General features: G+C 37.3%; 1 protein-coding gene across 1 annotated transcript in view; it reads left to right on the forward strand.

Annotated features, from left to right (window-relative positions):
- The window catches only part of LOC114662473 (transmembrane protein 182-like), a 43587-nt gene that overhangs the window by 21989 nt on the left and 1753 nt on the right, over positions 1–19845 (forward strand). Inside the window, exon 4 of the mRNA XM_028815951.2 lies at positions 9800–9937. Within this exon, the coding sequence (XP_028671784.1) occupies positions 9800–9937 (138 nt within the window). The remainder of the gene's footprint in view (positions 1–9799; positions 9938–19845) is intronic.

The raw sequence follows: 19845 nt of genomic DNA on the forward strand, positions 1-19845 counted from the left end.
TCCTCTGGGTGTAGTGAAGTACTTTTCAGAGTTAGGTTGTATGGCACCCTGAGTTGCTTTACTGACCGGAAAGCTGGCAAGATTACAACCTAATGGTCTCCAGAGTGGCAGTAAAAAGAAAAATAAATTATCAAACTACTAGCCACAGACTGAAATACAGAACACACTGAGAGAAAAATGAAAAGAAATTGTTTTGTACATTAGAAACACAAAACCACAAGATTACATTTTTTTTCCAACATTCCCACATGGGAGAATACCTTTCCTCACATGATCATGACAAGACAATTTACAACAAATAAGGCATTCACAAGAAGTATACAGTGAAAATGAAAGAAATCTGTCATTGGAGAATAAATCAGAGGGATTAGCTATCAAAGCACTTCAAGTTCGAGAGAAACAATCCTCCTACCATATCTTCTTCTCCAGACCAACAATGCTGTCTTTAGAGTTCTGTTTGTATGGAAAGACCCCCTTTCAATATTTAAAAGAAATCTCGAAAGGAGTAAACTGATAATAAGCAAGCTTCCATATGACAACTGTTACAAGCAGAGGAAAAGAGACCAGGGGCCTCATGTATAACGCCGTGTGTAGAACTCACACTATAACATGGCGTAAGCACAAAAGCGGGATTGTGTGTACGCACAGAAAAATCCAGATGGAGGAATCTGTATGTACGCAAAATTTCACGTTCTCCCACTACATAAATCCCGATCAGCGTGAAAAGTAACGTACGTGCACGCGCCTTCTGTCCCGCCCCAACTCCTCCCAGAATTACGCCTCTTTGAATATGCAAATCAATATAAATAGCCTTCTGTGAAAAGACAATGGGAAAAGCACAGGGGAAAATATAAGAATTTCAGCGAATACCAAGTGGAGGCAAAGGAAAAACGTACTATTTGTTGGTTTAAACAGTGGTATAATCAACAAAAGAAAGTTGATCGAGTGACAGAGTGTCGGAGAAACTCGAAAGATCCAAGTTCACAAAGTCGCACAGTGCCCGAAATAAAAAAGAAATCACATATCAAAGTCGCCGTGAAAAGGCGAGTCGTAGCCCACCGTCTGAGTGTCATATGAAAGCTTATTAGGGTACAGACAAAACAAATAGGCATACAGTGGGAAAAAAGCACGAAATGTCAACTTTAATCTCGAAATTTCCACTTTAATCACGTAGTTTATTTTGCCATTAAAGTTGAACATCATAAACTTCATCTTAAAATCGTTTATTTTACTAGTTTCTCAAGTAGCACATTAAATGCTTTGTTCTGTATTTGATCTTCTATGTGCTCTATGTGTGTGAATCACTACGTGCTTCCGTTCTTTCTCTTTCTCCGACAGGACACAGAATCCATTACATTCGTGATATTACAGCTCTCTGAATAATTAAAATACTGAGATGTATACGTGATATCATTTTCATGATGATAGGAATAAAAGCATGTTATTAAACATGGGAACACGGTGGCGCAGTGAATGTTCATGTCTCACGCAAGAGTCTTGCTGCGCCATGTGCGACCTTCGATTAAATAATTTATTACAGATGTACTGTCTCTTTCAAACGTACTAACCTCCAATTCCTGTCCTAACTTTTCTTTCTCCAAATGCCCAATCGCCACACAATCAGCTCTGTAATAGACGCTAAGCCATCTGTAAGCTTAGAATGCCGATTCTTCAAAACTTTTAAGGAACATTGAAATATCTTCGTAGTACATGTTTAATTATTCTATCAGTCTATCTTTCCAGTGTTGCGTCAGCGCAAGAATACAACGCAATGCAGGAACAATCCCTGAACTAGCTAGCGCTGCGGCACCGTGTCCTCACATGTTTAATTATTAACAATACAGATTATTTAAATGAAGTTAAAGTTTTAGCTGTATAATATAATCAACATATTTTGCTGCATTTTATCTTAAAAATGATATCATCATATGTAAATACACGCTTCATAAAGTGGCGCAGGTTGTGCAATATTATAACTGTAGTGCAAGTTTACAGTGAGGTAATTGTACTTATAAGTTCAAACAGTTCTACAAGGAGCACTTGATGGACTGATTGAGTGTGTTTATAGTTCTTGGGATGAAACTTTTTCTAAACCGCAAAGTCCGTACAGGGAAGTCTCTGAAGCGTTTTGCTGTGGCTCAGGCAGCGCTTGCTTCATGCTGTATACCGATAATTCTCTTTCCAATCAGCTGCTGCTGTGAGTCCCCACTCAGATACAGTGATATAAATACTCCTAGTGGTGCAGTGAGAGTAATATGGAAAAAGATGATCTGCTGTGGCAACACCTAACGGGAGCAGCTGAAAGAAGAAGAAGATGCAGTGAGAGTTACAACGCTAAAGCAGTTATGGTATTTGGAATACTATGGCTATTTCCTGGACCATTATATTGCTGCAGGTTAATTACAATCAGATGCATTACACTAATAAACAATATGCAGTTAGTTTCAGTGTATTTATAAAGCCGCGTCAGGAATGTGGATCTAAGAAAGAAAGGGTGATCACACAGGAACAGTAGCACTGCTTTGACGCTGGGTGCCTCCAGTCTGCAAAACCGAGCGGAGAAATTGCATACACCAAGGCATGAGTTACCGTGGAAATGTGCGTGGCTTTACGCCAAGTTTAGGTTTTATACATCGCGATTTGAGCGTGGAAAGGTTCGTACGCAACATTTCTGTGCGTACGCACCGTTTATACATGAGGCCCCAGGAGATGAAATAATCCACAAAGAGAAGGCAGAGTCACTGTAAGAGGAACAAGCAAAAGAAGAAATCAGAAATGACTATACCAGAACAAAATTAAAAAATCAGAAATTTGTAGTGAAAAAGTCAGCAACAAACTAGTAGAACCTTTAGTCTTAACCTATCACGACTGTTTTCTTATATTTTTTTAAAGGAATTCTTGACCTTTTAATGATAAATTATGCTTTTAGTTAGCACTTTTTATCCCCAACAAATCTAAATATAATGTTAATTTTTCTTCAGAATGAAAGTTATATGAATATTTTGTGTTTTACCGCAACACTATCTTTGTTATGTTTTGTGCTGACATTTTTTTCCATGGGGATCTTACATAGAGATGATTGGGTATGCACAGTAATAACAACAAGAAATAATATGGCAGCACCCATGAAAAATGAATTTGAAAAGGTGGCTTCTGTGAAGAAAACTCTGAACTAAAATGGTGTCACATAACATCACTATTATAAAAAAGAAACTATTCATCACTAGAAATTTGGAGTAATGATATACAAGAACACAGAAAAATTCCAAACCAAAAATTACACCACCGAGTTAATTTTATGAAATCCACATACTGGTAATAGACAGACAGACAGACAGACAGACAGACAGACAGACAGACAGACAGACAGACAGACAGACAGACAGACAGACAGATAGATAGATAGATAGATAGATAGATAGATAGATAGATAGATAGATAGATAGAAGCACACAATATGACAGACAGGTGATGGATGGTCAGATAGATAAATTGGTATTACTATAGTGATGCCTGCAGTATAAGAAAGTGCCTTTTAGAATTGTCTTACTTTCTGCTACAATAACTTTGAGTAATTTAAATCTGCATATTTCTCAAATAAAGTTTTTAATTGTATAAAGTATATTTATACTGTATATATTGTGAAAATATCAGACGCAACACACTTAAAAAGGTTTGGGGCAGCCACCTGTATATTATCCCCGGCTGCAATGGGTTTGGTTTTTTGACAGAAGTGTCTCTATTGGAGTCCAGACATGAACTGATGAGGGTTTGTAAAGATGGCGGTTTTAAGTAGTCAGACCGGAAGTGACGTAGGGGAACCGAAAGTGACCTTCTTCTGATGTCAGTCGAGGTGCCAGAACCGGAAGTGACACCATCAACGTTGAGTCAGAGAGGTTTTCCCACGGCTGGTCTGCAGAGATAACAGGAGAATGTTTAGTTCACCCCGCCACCCTCTGGCCTGGTGTGGAATTACCTTTGCTTTGGTCCATACAATATTCTCCTACTTGCACATGCATGTCAATATGTATATCATATATATATATATATATATATATATAAATTGAATATATTAATGAATTGTTGGTGTTAAAAAAACAGCAAAAGCAAGTGAAATTTTATTTGTGGAGGTGTATACTCACTGAATGAGTTATTCCTGTCAATTAACAAAATTATGTTATAGGAGGAAATATACGATAATGTTGGATATTTCTCTTTTTGATGTAAATACTGTTGCTTTTATACACCTATTTAAAAACAACAAGAAAAACAACACTTTATTTCCTTTATAGCCCAAAACACAATGAGTGCCACAATGGGTCTTAACAGGCCCTGTTTTTTGACAGCCCCCCAGCCTTGACTCCCTAAGAAGACAAGAAATAACTCTCACAAAATATCCTCGTAGGAAAAAAATCAAAGAAATCTTGGAATAGGCAATTCAGAGTGAGACCAGTTTCCAGGTAGGTTGGATGTGCAATAGGTGTCAAAAAAATGGGGTAAATGCAATACACATAACAGAACATAAGTAATCCACTTCACAGAATTAGTTGGTGGCCAATCTTGCCACCTCAGGAATACAATATAATATTACAATAATAATTGTCCAAGCTACAAAGCAAAATGAAAGAATCACACAGTAAATATCACATATGAGGATTCACATTTGTTCATAGTCCTGGAGACCTCAGCCAATAAGCTGCCTCTCCACTACTGGTCATTCCATAGCTGAGTCAGTGCTGGGCTGGCCAATCTGTCGAATCAGCAGCTCTAGTTAGGATATGCTAACCTGAAGTAGTGAGTCTTCAGCCAGGATTTAAAAGCCGAGACTGAAAAGACACTTTTTATAGTAGTAGGCAAACCATTCTACAGCTTTTGGGCCCTGTAACTAAAAGCTTGACCTCCCACTATTATTTTATTAATCCTTGGAATCATAAGCAGATCAGCATCTTGAGATCTTAATATGCTCTCTAGTTTGTAAGTAATCATAAGTTCAGATAAGTAAGCTGAACCTTGGCCATTTAAGGCTTTATATGGTAAAGAAGCAGAAGCCATTATAAGGACTTAAGAACTGGAGTTATGTGTTTGTGCTTTTTTGTTCTTGTAATAACTCTTGCAGCAGCATTTTGAATTAACTGAAAGCTGTATAAAGAAAAATTTGAACATCTATTGAACACCGCATTGCAGTAGTCAATCATACCAGAAGGAAATGTACAAATTAATTTCTCAGTATACTGCATATTTAGAAAACGATTTAATTTCCCAACATTTTAAGATGAAAAAAATATGTCTTGGACAGTTTTGTAATGTGAACTTTAAATAACATACTGTTGTCAAAGATAACACCCAGATTACGGGCTGATTCAGTAAAACTACTGATGATTCCAACCGAGTTAAACAATGACAAAATATTGTTGTGATCAGTATCATCCCCTCCAAAAATTAACATTTCTGTTTCGTCTGTGTTCACAGGCAAGTAATTCTCATCCATCCACTCCTTTAACTCACTAACACATCTAATTAAGGTCAATATCGGAGAAACGTCATTTTGTCTAAAAGAAAGGTATAGGTGGGTGTCATCTGCATGTGAGTGAAAATTAACGTTATGTTTCTAATGATGGATCCCAGTGGAGAGCATGTAAGGTGAAAACAGTAAAGGTCCCAGTACTGAGTCCTGCTGGACACCATATCTCATTTCTGTGTATAATTATGGAGTACTGTCAGCACATTTCTGTACGTGCTGGAATTGATTTGATAAATAATAACTGAATCAGGCAAGGACATTGCCTGCAAGCATACCTGTGTAGTAAAATAGAATGGTCAATAGTATAAAATGCAGTGGTTAAGTTTAATTACAGTGGAATTTCCTTCATCAGAGGATATCAGATTGTCATTTGCAACATGTGTTAATGCCATTTCTGTACTATGACCAGTGCGGAAGCCAGACAGGAATTTCTCAAATAAATTGTGATGTGTAAGTCGACTACTTTTTCAAGTATTTTTAAATTTGAAATGGGTCTATAATTATAGTACAGGTGAGTCTACGTCATGGGCGGCATGGTGGCACAGTGGTAGCGCTGCTGCCCTCGCAGTTAGGAGACCTGGGTTCGCTTCCCGGGTCCTCCCTGCATGGAGTTTGCGTGTTCTCCCCGTGTCTGCATGGGTTTCCTCCGGGCCCTCCGGTTTTCTCCCACAGTCCAAAGACATGCCGGTTAGGTGGATTGGCGATTCTAAATTGACCCTAGTGTGTGCTTGGTGTGTGGGTGTGTTTGTGTGTGTCCTGCTGGTGGGTTGGCACCCTGCCCGGGATTGGTTCCTGCCTTGTGTCCTGTGTTGGCTGGGATTGGCTCCAGCAGACCCCCGTGACCCTGTGTTCGGATTCAGTGAGTTGGAAAATGGATGGATGGATGGATGGGTGAGTCTAGGTCTGACTTTTCAAGTAATGGTTTGATGACTGACACTTTGAGTGCATCAGGTACTGTGCCATGCAATAATGAGCTATTGATAATGCTAAGAATAGGAGGCCGCAAGTACAGTAGAGTCTCGCTTATCCTACCTTCGTTTATCCAACATTCCGTATTATCCGATGTCCCACCGGAAAAAAAAAAAAAAAACGCATTAATCGGCAACAAGAACTGCAAGTTGTGAGTGTGAGCGTAGTCTATTTTTTGTTGCTCCCGACTCTACCGCAGCTAATTACAGTGGAACCTCGGTTTGCGAGCATAATTCGTTCTGGAAATGTGCTCGCAGTCCAAAGCACTGATATATCAAAGCAACTTCCCCATAAGAAATAATGGAAACTCAGATGATTCGTACCACAACCAAAAACTATTCATATAAAATGATTAATACAAAATATAAAGTAAAAATACATAAAATAAATTAACCTGCACTTTACCTTTGAAAATAATCATGGCTGGTGTGAGTGAGTTTCTAAACTCTTGTGGGATTCCACCCAACGGGATGACACGCGGAAGAGCGTCCCAAAGCAATTGCAGTCTCCCAGCACTGTAGCAGTTCGCCGTAAAAGCGAATCCGAAAAGACATGCTATAAGCACCTGCTGTCGATGGGTGATACAAGGAACAGTGAACATTATAAATGCGCAGGGCACAGTATTACGGCCCTGCCTGACTGCTGTGTCTGTGTATAGGAGAGTGGCAGATCCTGCTACAATAAATAACCGCACTGTTCCTGTTTCAAGCTGAATAAAGCTGGTGTTGCTAAAGTACTGAGACTCAGCTTCGTGTTTTCGGGTGCAAGACGGGGACTCGCACATCACAGCACAAACACACACACACAAACACGCAGTGACAATGTTGTAGTAAACAGTATGCGCTCGTACAGATGTTGACTATATGAGTGACGGAGTTAAGGCTCTAGATACTGCAATTAAATACATTGAGCAACAAGAAGAAGCTACAGGAATCGACATAATGATGCTGCAAAGATGGCGAGACTTGGCAGCGAAGAAACGGCGCTCATCAGGAAAGCAGACTACGATCAAAAATTTCTTTAAATCATCACAGGACTGAACTTTTTAAGTACAGTACATACTGTATTTAACTTCAGACAATTCTGTAACTAAGTTCATTTTTTCAAGTAAATTTTTCTGTTGTTTTGTTGCAAAACATAATTATTAGGTTCGTAATGTGTAAAATTATAATACAGTTTGACGTTTAATAGGCTTTTCTTAACACCTCCCATTAATCCAACATTTTTGCTTGTCCAACGTTCTGCCGGCCCGTTTATGTCGGATAAGCGAGACTCTACTGTACATCCATTGTGCTTTTTACTAGTTTTGTTGGCACTGGATCTAGGGAACAAGTAGTGGGTTTCATTTTAGAAATTAAAGCTAAGACTTCCTGTTCTGTTACAGGATTAAAATTTCTAAAGTGTGGAATGCAAGGTGAGACATGGTTTGCTGAGCTGATGCTGAGATCTTATAATTTTGATTTTCACATTAAAGAAGTTCATAAAGTCTGTACTGCTAATGTCAGTTGGTATTTTTGCACTATACTTCTGAATTTCCATTTGTTAAATTAGCTATTGTTCTAAACAGTACATGAGTATTATTATTATTATTGTTATCTATTATTTTCTCTTCTTTTATTATCTCTGTCGATACAACTAGAGTAGAATGCATTGTCCTGGATACTAACATTGTAAACATTAAAATGGATTTGAGAGGATTTTTTTGTGTTTTTAAACCATTTAATTAGTTAGATTGCAAATGTTAGAGTTTGAATTCCATGTTTCTTTATTGTTCTGTTATATTTTTGGTATATTTCTTTAAAAACTTTCTTGGTTAAAGTACTCAAACTTCAGTGAAATTCAATCTCTAGGAAATGGCTATAGGATGAAAATTCTAGAGAAGCTGTGGAGTGACAGGAGAACTGAGATATTGGATGAAAGGGCTATGTTAAAAATGTGTATAATGTGACATCATGAAGTGCATTTTCTGCTGATTTTTAAAAGGGTGATATTTTATTACACAGTATACCATCTTTTGCTTGGTTGACAATCTAACTGTAGTAAAGAACAATGCAGAGATGACGAGGAGTTGGGGTATCAGATGAGATAAACTGAGTGTATAGGAGATTGCTGTATTAAAACTCCACCAGTGAAGCATATTGCACTTTGATGCAACTACACAAGTCCAGCTTTTATCCTTCAGAAGACAGGTAAAGAGTAGGAAAGAAGCCTTTTGGTGTATTTGGCAGGATTGGCAGGAGGAAGAGAGGTACGTGAAGTCCAGTGGTGGTCAGTGCTTTTCCTGTGTTAAGGAGATGTGATTCCTCTGTTCCCTTAGATTAGTCCACCCAGACATACCTGCATGGTCACACTCTTTGCACTGTGTATAGCAATTCCAAGTAAGTATTTACATTTCATTGAATGCCCCATCATATGACTGAAACACCAGTGTAGTTAAAAAACTGAAAATGTTATATCCTTGCCTGAGCGACATCACTTTTCATTCAGTCAGCCTACACTTAGAATTAAACCATAAAAAGCCCACAGGCTCTGATTTGACTTCAAATGTAACAAGCTACTCTAGCATCTATTCTGGATATAAATTCTCCTGAGACTTCAGTTTCTTTCAGTGTGACCCTGCTCAGAATAAAAGGGTCTTGGCTACTAAAGCAGATGGATGAAAGAAACACTGATTCAAGTGTGAGCACTTTTACCTTTTATACTGAGGAAAGCCCCCTTAATGACAAGCAGTGACTGATGCAGGTCGGTACTTTCAGTGGTGTGGTGTCTTTGCTTTAAGTACAGAACATCCAGATGCCCACATGCTACAAGCAGGATTCAATAGCAGGTGTCTGAAACTGAATCTTGTGCACATGTGCTTCATCCTAAAAGGCAAAGATGAAGGAAAAACATGGTCAGAATAGAACTTTTAAGAGCTTGCTGTAGTGCACCTGCTAGTCGCTTATACTTGTGTAATGCAAAGAAACCTGTTGTTAAGGTCTTGCTGCATTAACGTATGTGAATAATAGATGCAGTGTTGGTAACTCCTATTTTAAAGTAATATGAGACTTCATATGTCTTATTAACATGAAAAAATGTTTGTTAAAGCCTTGTAACTTAGCTGTAATTGTTTCATAGATGCATCTACTGGACGTTGCATTCATTATACAGTAAAGTGTTACAAAAAAATTTTCTTTTACTTGGAAAACACTTACTACAAGCAAGTAGGAGGAAATGTAGTAAAGGATTAACATGTTCTGTTTTGCTAAACGGCATGCTTTGTTAATTATTGGATGCACATAACTGACCGTTTATCTTTTTTTTTTTTAGTGTTCCGTGGATTCTGGACAGCATTTATTGTCCTGGCTATCACCGTCAGCTTAGTTGGTGGATTCTTGCTAGTCTGTGCCGTGCCCTTCGCAAGTGCCAAACTTTATCGATGGGGTGGTGTTTCCCTAATTACAGCTGGTAAGTGCCTCATTACCCCTGAATATAAAGCTTGCAGGACCAGGTAACTAAGAATTTCTTTGATAACTGTAGTCACTTTTTACTTGATATGTGCCATTCAATGTTAAATAGCATCCCTAATCAAAAACCCATTTTACGATACATATTAGTTCATTTGGCAATCTCCCTGCTTATATACAATGGACAGTGTGGAAGAAACAGACAGAGAATAATAAAGATTTAGGGGTTTCACCCCATATAATCTCTCCAACAATCAAACAAATGAGAAAACGAGTAATCACAAAGGACGGAGGCAAAAACAATGACTTAATAGAAGAGGGAAGGCTTGGGTTTTATAGGTGGAGGACAGGAAGGGGTGGGATCTCAGGTGGAAATGAGGTCTGTAGCAATAGAAGTGGGTGGAGTCTTAACTGGGTTTTCCTTCTGGTGGTCTGTGGAAGAGGGAGAAAAGGCGTTAGTACCATTCATCAGCCCTTGGCTCTGCATCTTACCCCCATTTAAGCCCTTAGACTGCCTCCCATGCGTGTGTGTGTGACAACAGAAATGTTCTCAAATACGTTACAAAGAGATCCCAAGGGTAACATTTGCACAAATACTGGAATGTTTTTCATCACACAGAAAATCGTGGATACCTGGAATAGGTTTAATAGGTTAAAAGTGCAGGAGATAGTAGTACTTTGGGGACTTTCAAGTTCTGACATCACAGTATTTTACAAAAAATGCTTCAAATAGCAGCGCCAATCTGGTCTGAATGGCCAGTTCTCATCAGTCTCTTATTGTATTATAATGAATCCCAAAATGACTGACTCTTGGCTATGCAGAAAAGTTGTGCTGCAATGGCCAAGTAGAATAGTGTAGCAAAGATAAAATTCTAGTCTCAAGAACTGAAAGAATGGTGTAATTTAAACTGAGTTATTTGAGAAATACATTTGAATTCAAAGAAATGGGAAAAATAAGTAAAGGAACATATTAAAAATATTTGTCTAATGTTATACAGAGACTTTAACAGAGTGTGCCTTCCTTTGATGTAATGTGCTCATGGTAATTACTGTGCACTGTTTTTATAATGCTATAATTAACAGCTCTAAACACAATTTCTGTGCAAGTACGACACAAATAAGCATTTGGCAAACAAGCTGAGCACATTAGCACAGCAGTACAGGTCCATTCTCTTTAAAGCTCACTGAGGCCTACTCACTAAATTATTCCAGGCAATTGTGTCTACAGTGTTTCAGGGAGAAACAACAGGTCATTAAAACATTGGGGATGGTGGGTCAAAATTTCTGCTTTAATTCGCACATTTTCTACAGATTATTATAACAAATAATATGAGCAATACTTTACATTTTTTGTGGTTTTAAAAATTATCATGTTTATACAGTCCTTAAGAATCACAGTGCTGTGTGGCTTATTTGACATTTAGAAAGTTTACAAAGAAAAGCAAATACCAAATTATTAATGATATTATTATGATGAGTAAAAACAATAGCGTTAAGCATTATTCTGACTGTATATCTAGAGTGTTCCAGTGGGTAGAGTTTCATCCTGACACGGCTTACACTTTGGTTCATTTCCAAAATGGATCGCCTTCTGTGCAAAGCATGAATGTTGCCTCCGTGTCCATATGGGTTTTGTCAAGAGAATTCAGTTTCTGATTACCATCCACTGACATGGCTCTAGGCTGACTGCCAGCTCCAAACTGGGCATTACATGTTCTCTGAAACTGCAAGACTGACATTCAGTTCTAGGCTGGTTCTTGCCTTATCTTCTTACTGCTCAAACACGTGCTGGCAGCACTGAGACAAGTTTAAAAATGGGTGCATAGATAAAAAGATTACAGTTATAATAATAAAAAAAATAACCCATCTATCCATCATTAGGCTCTACCTAATTTTATGGTTATTTCCATATTTCATATTTTTACTTGGTTTGTTACATCTTATTTATATTTCATGTTGGTTTTTTTTTCCTTAACCTTGGACTGATGTTATTCAGTGTTAGCATCACATTAATGCCATTCCATTGTGGGGCTGCTAGGATGCTACACTAATTTAGAAAAAATGGTTGCAGATACTCCAAATCTGAAGTTTAAATACAAATCAAGGAAAGACTTATGCTTGTCAAGGAATTAGAAGTGCAGCTTTAGAATTAAAGCTTCCCAACTGCCTTCTTGACCACTGTTTTGCTGTAAGTAAATGTCTGCCCAATCAATTGACCTCTGCTTATCTGAAGGTTTTGTTTCTGTTTTTGTGAATTATAACTCCTGCCACTTGAAATGCAAAGCCAACAACAACATGTTTTATGGAAAGATTACCTCTGGTCAAAGAATTAAAAGTTTATCTTAATAATTTCTGAGTTTTACTTTCCTGTTTTTATTTTTACCACAAAACACTTAGCCTAATCAATCCACCCATGCTTGTCTTAAGGTTTTGGTTTTGTGATTATAACTTTTGGCTTTGTTTTTTGTGTGTCAATTACACATATTAAAAATAAAGACTCTCATTTGTCACATCTGTCGTGGAAGGAAGAATGAACACTGGTTCACAATTTTAGGGAATCAACCTGGTAATCCCCATTTACGTAACAAAATCAAAGTGATTAAGTTACAAAAATAAATGCACAGCCACTGCAGTTAACAAATAAAGGACTCTGCTACATTTTTTCTTTCTTCCACATCTGAGTCCAAACGAAATACACCAACTTCTGTTAGACTGTTTGTTATATTCATTGGGATTGGGAGGATTGTGGGGTGTAGTCAAGCATCCCCTGACTGCAGTGCTTCAGAGCTGTGGATGGAAACACAAGATAATTACTGACAGTGACCCCACTCTTCTCATGGTGGTAGTGTTTAATTTGACAGAGCCTTCAAGGTGCCATCTATGTGCAAGTGTGCGGCACTATCTATCTATCTATCTATCTATCTATCTATCTATCTATCTATCTATCTATCTATCTATCTATCTATCTATCTATCTATCTATCTATCTATCTATCTATCTATCTATCTATCTATCTATCTATCTATCTGTATATTTATTTTCACAAAGTAGATTTACAGAAATTAACTCTGTTCTTGCGTTTGTTTTTTTTTTCTTCTTAGCAACCATTTCTGAATGTTATACTCATTATTATATTGTATTTAGACAGATAGATAGAAATGTACTGATCCCTATTGAGATCTATATTTCAGCTTAATTCTGGTTAAGAATCATCTTTATCATTATAATGACAATGTTATGTGATGTCATATTAGAGTAGAGTTTTTTTCACAGACACCTCAATTTTGTATTTGTTTTTCAGGGTTGCAGCCATATTGTTTTTTGTTGTTATGTCTGGTGCTGGTTACATAACACACAAATCGTGACATATTTTGTCATCATGGCCCGCCTATGTAAGTTAGCATTGTGCTAGGCAGAATTATCCTAGCTTTGGGATATTCAAAATAATTCATAGATAGATAGATAGATAGATAGATAGATAGATAGATAGATAGATAGATAGATAGATAGATAGATAGATAGATAGATAGATAGATAGATAGATAGATAGATAGATACTTTATTAATCCCAAGGGGAAATTCACATACTCCAGCAGCAGCATACTGATAAAGAACCATATTAAATTAAAGAGTGATAACAATGCAGGTATACAGACAGACAATAACTTTGTATAATTTTAACGTTTAACCCGGGTGGAATTGAAGAGTCGCATAGTGATAGTTTTTTTTTTCATAGTGCTTTTGCTAAATATTTTTGGTTAGCATTATACATTCTGCTAATCTGATTTTCAATTTATGACTAAGAATCTTTGATATTTAGGTTTCATTTAGGTTTGGACAATCATAGATTTTGTCTCTTCCAGTATTTTTAATCTTAATCTGTTCCACTGGAAATGATTTTGGCTTTTCCCTTTTGACCATTCCATCTCCTGGTCTTTTTTCTACTCCATTTACACACTGAGGACACCAGGCTCTCAAAGGTGTTTCACTACAAAAAAATACAATTATAAAAATATAAACATTGAAATGAGTAACCTAAAAAATGGAAAAAGAAAGGCAATGGCAATTGGATGACCCCCTTAAAGAGAAATATCTCTGCCTGCTTTGAACGTTAACACAGAAAGAGTTCTTTAAAGAAAACTTTACTGATTAAATTAATATAGTGCTTCACTTACAGGTCAGCCATATTTTTACTCCCGTTACTTAATTCTCTTGGGAGCATCTCACAATATACAATAAGTAAACATAAACTGTAATATAAGGGAGTGTTTGAAAATTATTTATCTTGACAAATGGCTAACAGCATTTCTTAGTCTATCTATCTATCTATCTATCTATCTATCTATCTATCTATCTATCTATCTATCTATCTATCTATCTATCTATCTATCTATCTATCTATCTATCTATCTATCTATCTATCTATCTATCTATCTATCTTTTATTTTGCCTAATGCCTTCAAAGGCCTGTTTCTCTTTTGACAGCTGACCTCCCTAGTCCTCATGCATGTACACAGGCACACAGTTTATATACTTGGGCTGCGATGCCAGGCTATTTTTAGTTTATTACACAGAGTTGGCTGCACATGAAATTTTAAACTAATAATGAATGGGTGACATTTTAATTCATAGTGACTTAAAAGAAAAAAAAAACAACATTGCACGCTCCTGGCTCCCCTGTTACATTAGGGCATCTCTTATTCCATCTGGATGATTCATACCATGTACGTCACAAAACCCATAAGGAGCTGTGCAGATTAAGTGTTGGGTGTCAGTTTTGTTGCATTGCATGGAGTGTGAAGGCTGTGGGAAGGAAAACAATATCTCACTTTTACAAAAAATGCTCTTTGGAGTGTTAAAGTAATAATAAAGGTCTTTGTGAATGATTACCAAGCATTTCATTTTGGCAATGTAAATGGAGACTGGACAATACATTTTTGACAGTGAAATCAAGTTCTTCACTTGTATGTATGGTAAAGCCAAATGGAATTATATCAAATGCTCTAAAATTGACTGTAATAGCCTATATAACTGTAATAGTGAATGTGATACAATGTGGAGTTAGCTGAATTATTAGTTTTTTAATTGGTGGATGGATCTATTTGCATTTTCCAACCTTCAACAGCTTTGTAGGTTCCCATTCATGAACTAGACTGAGGTTCATGATGCTAGGCAGTATCCCTTATGTGCCTCAAGTATTACCTCATCATTGTAACATGTTCAGTGGCCTAGGTAACCAGAAAACATTGATATACACTGTGCATCACCCTGATCACCCAGCAAGATTTCTGACATGTGCTCCCAGTCCCACATGCAGCTGTCATAAGATAACTACAGAAGCTGGTATCTAAAGGAAGTGTACTGAGAGGGAATGCACCCACATGGCTGTCAAACTTGGTCAATGCTGAAAAAAATAGAGGCCTGCAGCTATAAGTGGATCAGAATACTGTCAACAAAGCCATCATTTTCAATCACAATCCTCTGCTAACTATAGAAAAGCCAAATGCTCTTTTTCATGGCTTAAAAATTACATCAAACCTTGAACTTCATCAAGTTCACCTCCATGTCATTTTGCATGTTGATAGTTGGAAACTGACTACATTTGTAGCTCCTGCTGGCCTCCTCTGCTATCCAGTATGCCTTTTTAAATTTGCTTTTACGGTTTCCATAAAACATTGGCCACTAATCTTGCCAGAGTCCCTGGGCTTGCAATTTACTTTTTGTGGTTCAAAAAATGAACAGCTTCCAGTCAACGTGCAGACGGATGCTTGTTTGCTGTGTCTGAGATTTTTTTTTGGGTTCAACTTGTCTGCAGAAGGCCTCTAGTCTACTGAAAACTTGCCCTTACTGTTACATAGCTGAAATCGATTTTGAGAATCACAACATAATGCCTTGATATTCAGCAGTGTTAATTTTGTTGATAAAAACTAAGACGAAAAATATTCATCAACATTTTTTCTGTGACAAAAATGTAACAAAAAGTAAATAAAAATGAGCCTTTAATAATGAAAACTAAGATGAATGTTTTAAAAATGTAAAAAAAATGTAACAAAAAGAAAATGTTGCAATGACAACTGGGCAATGAGCGATGTAAAGCTTTTTGCACATCTCTGTCAAACATGACATGGTCCGCCAACAAATAACAAGCATGAATGCAGTGGTGCAAGTTAAGAAAAATTGTAAGCACACTTGTAATTGGATAACACTAGTTTGGGCGCCATCAGAAAATCATCACATCGGCCAGAATCCTGCTCCACTCCAATCTGCTATATGGGCCAGCATGACTATTGGGCAAAAAGAAAAAAGTGATCAGACATATGGACCAACTTTAATCACAAAATAAAACCTAGTGTAAGCCATGTGGAATGAAGAGCACAAGAAAGAACACACCAAACCTGAAGGGGCATCTAGAGGTGCACCATCCTGCGATTCATGCCAAGGTATGTAACATTATCTAGGCTGCGACTTGCCCGACGACAATAATGTTACCTTCACCACTCATTGCTAATAATAATAATAATAATAATTCATTACATTTATATAGCGCTTTTCTCAGTATTCAAAGCGCTATCCACACAGGGAGGAACCGGGAAGCGAACCCACACTCTTCCATAGTCTCCTTACTGCAAAGCAGCAGCACTACCAGCACTACCACTGCGCCACCTGTGAGGACTAATACTGTGCTAATACTAATGCTTCAAGTGTAATCGAGGAAAACATACTTATTAATGAAAAAAGCAAAAGCGAGCACACAGACACACAGAGGATTTTGTTACTGCCAGTTTTATCTCTTTGTGAGTTGTGTGCTTCTTTGAGATGCGCTCAGCTTCAGATGTGAGTGGTAACTGTTTAGCTTGTAGTGTCACACATTTATTTACAGCAGATGAACTGACGGGTAGGATTAATCACTTTTAATAGAGTGTCCTGCACATTCCTGATAAAAGAATGTAAGTTTTGCATTTGTTCTTTGACTGTAAGGAGCACATCTACACATGTTCGTCCGCGCATCCATCCATTTTGTAACTGTTGGATTCAGTTTAGGGTTGCAGGTGACACTACCTTGTACACATTCACTTACACGTACGGGCAGAGTGGAAGTGATGAAATAGTCGTAGCAATTAAAAATCAAGGCAAGTTTCAAACAAAATGGCTATTTGGCTTGTCTACTTCACCAATGAAATGAACTGCTCCTTTTGTTAATACTAGCATAAAATGTATTTAGGATTTCAGTGATAGAAGCGTATCTCCCAATTCATATGATATGTACATGTACTGTACAGTAAAACAACAAGACAGAATACATGTGTGTAAATAAGAGGGAGGTCAGTGGAATGGTGAGGATACAAGGAGTAGAGTTGACGAAGGTGGATGCGTTTAAATACTTGGGATCAACAGTACAGAGTAATGGGGATTGTGGAAGAGAGGTGAAAAAGAGAATGCAGGCAGGGTGGAATGGGTGGAGAAGAGTGTCAGGAGTGATTTGTGACAGACGGGTATCTGTAAGAGTGAAAGGGAAGGTCTACAGGATGACCAGTTATGTTATATGGGTTGGAGACGGTGGCACGGACCAGAAAGCAGGAGACAGAGGTGGAGGTAGCAGAGTTAAAGTTGATAAGATTTGCACTGGGTGTGACAAGGATGGATAAGATTAGAAATAAGTACATTATAGGGTCAGCTCAAGTTGGACGGTTGGAAGACAAAGTCAGAGAGGTGAGATTGCATTGGTTTGGACATGTGCAGAGCAGAGATGCAGCAAAACAGCATTGCTTCATTCCTAAATATGAATCGGCAAACACTAAATTTGTGTAATTCATTTGGTTTTTGAGGGCAAACTAATGTTTATGAGCATAACCCCTAAAATGTGAAAAATGTAGCAAAAGCACTTATGTCATATACTAGAATGGTATGTTAGTGAATGTAATGCACTAATATTTCTCTCAGTTAGGATTAATTGACTACAGGTTATTTCTGTCATTGTGAATTTGCACACAGGCTAAAGCTGTAACAAAGCTTGATCACTCACGTGACACACTCTGGAAACGGCACAGCAAAGACTCTTACACAAGAGTTCTGAAATATTGGATTAATGTAAAAAAATTGACTCATCCATTAAATGTTACTCTTTATTAAGAATAAAAGTAAATGTATCAAACATTTTATTTTAGTGCTCACTAATAATAATCAACGGTGGGAAGCTTTTTTTTTTTGGACAAAGTTGTCAAAATTCAAGAACCTTCTTCATTCCTTAAACAATAAATACAGGAACAGAAAAAACTGAGAAGCAGAACTGTGTAGCCAAGAAGCAGACTCAACCTTCTTGTAAACCCCGAGTTATTTTGCTTCTTTTTTGACCTGAAGTAGCATGTAACCTTTGAATACTTCTTTTGATCTGAATTCATACATAATTGTATAATTTTTCTAAATTAAAAGAAAGGACATTTTACACTTTCTATTTTTATTCCATATCAAACCACACTACTGTTCTTGCATTAAGGGTTAACAAGGACCCATTTTGCTTGTTTAAGGACAATATTAGTAAATACTTGCTGAATTCTAAAGAAACTCAAATAGAATAGAGCATCCTTTGTCCACTGTGTTATCCTGGGTGGAATAGAGGGAACAAAGAGGGAATAATGTAGTGTAAGATAGTTTCCCATCATATGACTTCTAGTCTGAGGGGATGTCAAACTTGATGACTACTGATGCTGATCTCGGCACCTGAGGATAACAGATTACATGGCTATAAATGACAGAGAAGGACAAATTAGATGACTCCATGATGAGTTTCCAGCACAGTTTGACATTTCCAAAATGTTGCAAGCTCTCCTATTTTTCTGACAGCCAATAGTGTGCTGTGTTTGTGACGAATGCTGCCCAAACAAACACTCTACAAGTACATTGAGTTCAGCATCAATCTTAGCCCTTTTATCTTTTTTCAGTTCTGTCATGGTCCCTAAAATGCAAGACTTCAATAGACAAGCCTCTCTGTTAAATGTAAGGTTTAAAACAAGTGTGTTCCTTATTCCCTGTAGCTGCATTATATGCATTGTACTACAACGTAAGACAAAATCAGACCTGTTACTGAGAATGTCAAAGTACACGACTGCCATTCACCAGAGAGTGCCACACCTGATCTCGTCTTATTAAAGAATGTAAGAATGTGAATTTCCCATTGGGATTAATAAAGTATCTATCTATCTATCTATCTATCTATCTATCTATCTATCTATCTATCTATCTATCTATCTATCTATCTATCTATCTATCTAAAGATTTTCTAAATGAAGTATGCAACTGAAAAATCACTGGGAAAAATTTACATAATATATCAGGGCCTTAAGTCATATTATGTATCTGGAAATATAAGCATAATCTGTAAGCAGATTATGAGCAATACTGATTCCAATAATGTCTGACAGGTAGGCACTTTTTTTTTTCCTGAATAGTCTGAGGTTGGATCAATAAGCCTCTTAGTGTGCATATATTTTAGACCACTAACGGTGGACTGCACGGTAACATGCAGTGAATATACTTGAATTGTAGTTTTCATATTCTTTCTCTGTATGTTTAGCATTCGTTTGCTCAGAGGTTTATGCGCTTGCTGCTTCATGAGCAGCTCTCATTTACTCCACTCTAGCGGCCCGCTTCTTCTCTTCTTCCGTTGGCATCTTGTTGCGTTTTTAACTGATTAAGTCAGTTTTTGTATTGCAATTACTTAGTATGTTTTTCTTAATTTTTAACTTAAGCAGGCACTTAAGTCTTTAATCTGCCTCAAGAATGATTTAAGATATGAAGAGGTAAAGGAAGTGACGGCGAAGGTGGTAGCGATGAGAACAGCACCCGTACACATGCACCACACGGCCGTCTTGCTGGCTGCTGCTGAGAGATGATTCTACAATAAAATAAAAT

The sequence above is a fragment of the Erpetoichthys calabaricus genome, chromosome 12 (genome assembly GCF_900747795.2).
Source record: "Erpetoichthys calabaricus chromosome 12, fErpCal1.3, whole genome shotgun sequence".
In the NCBI taxonomy this organism is placed as follows: Eukaryota; Metazoa; Chordata; class Cladistia; order Polypteriformes; family Polypteridae; genus Erpetoichthys; species Erpetoichthys calabaricus.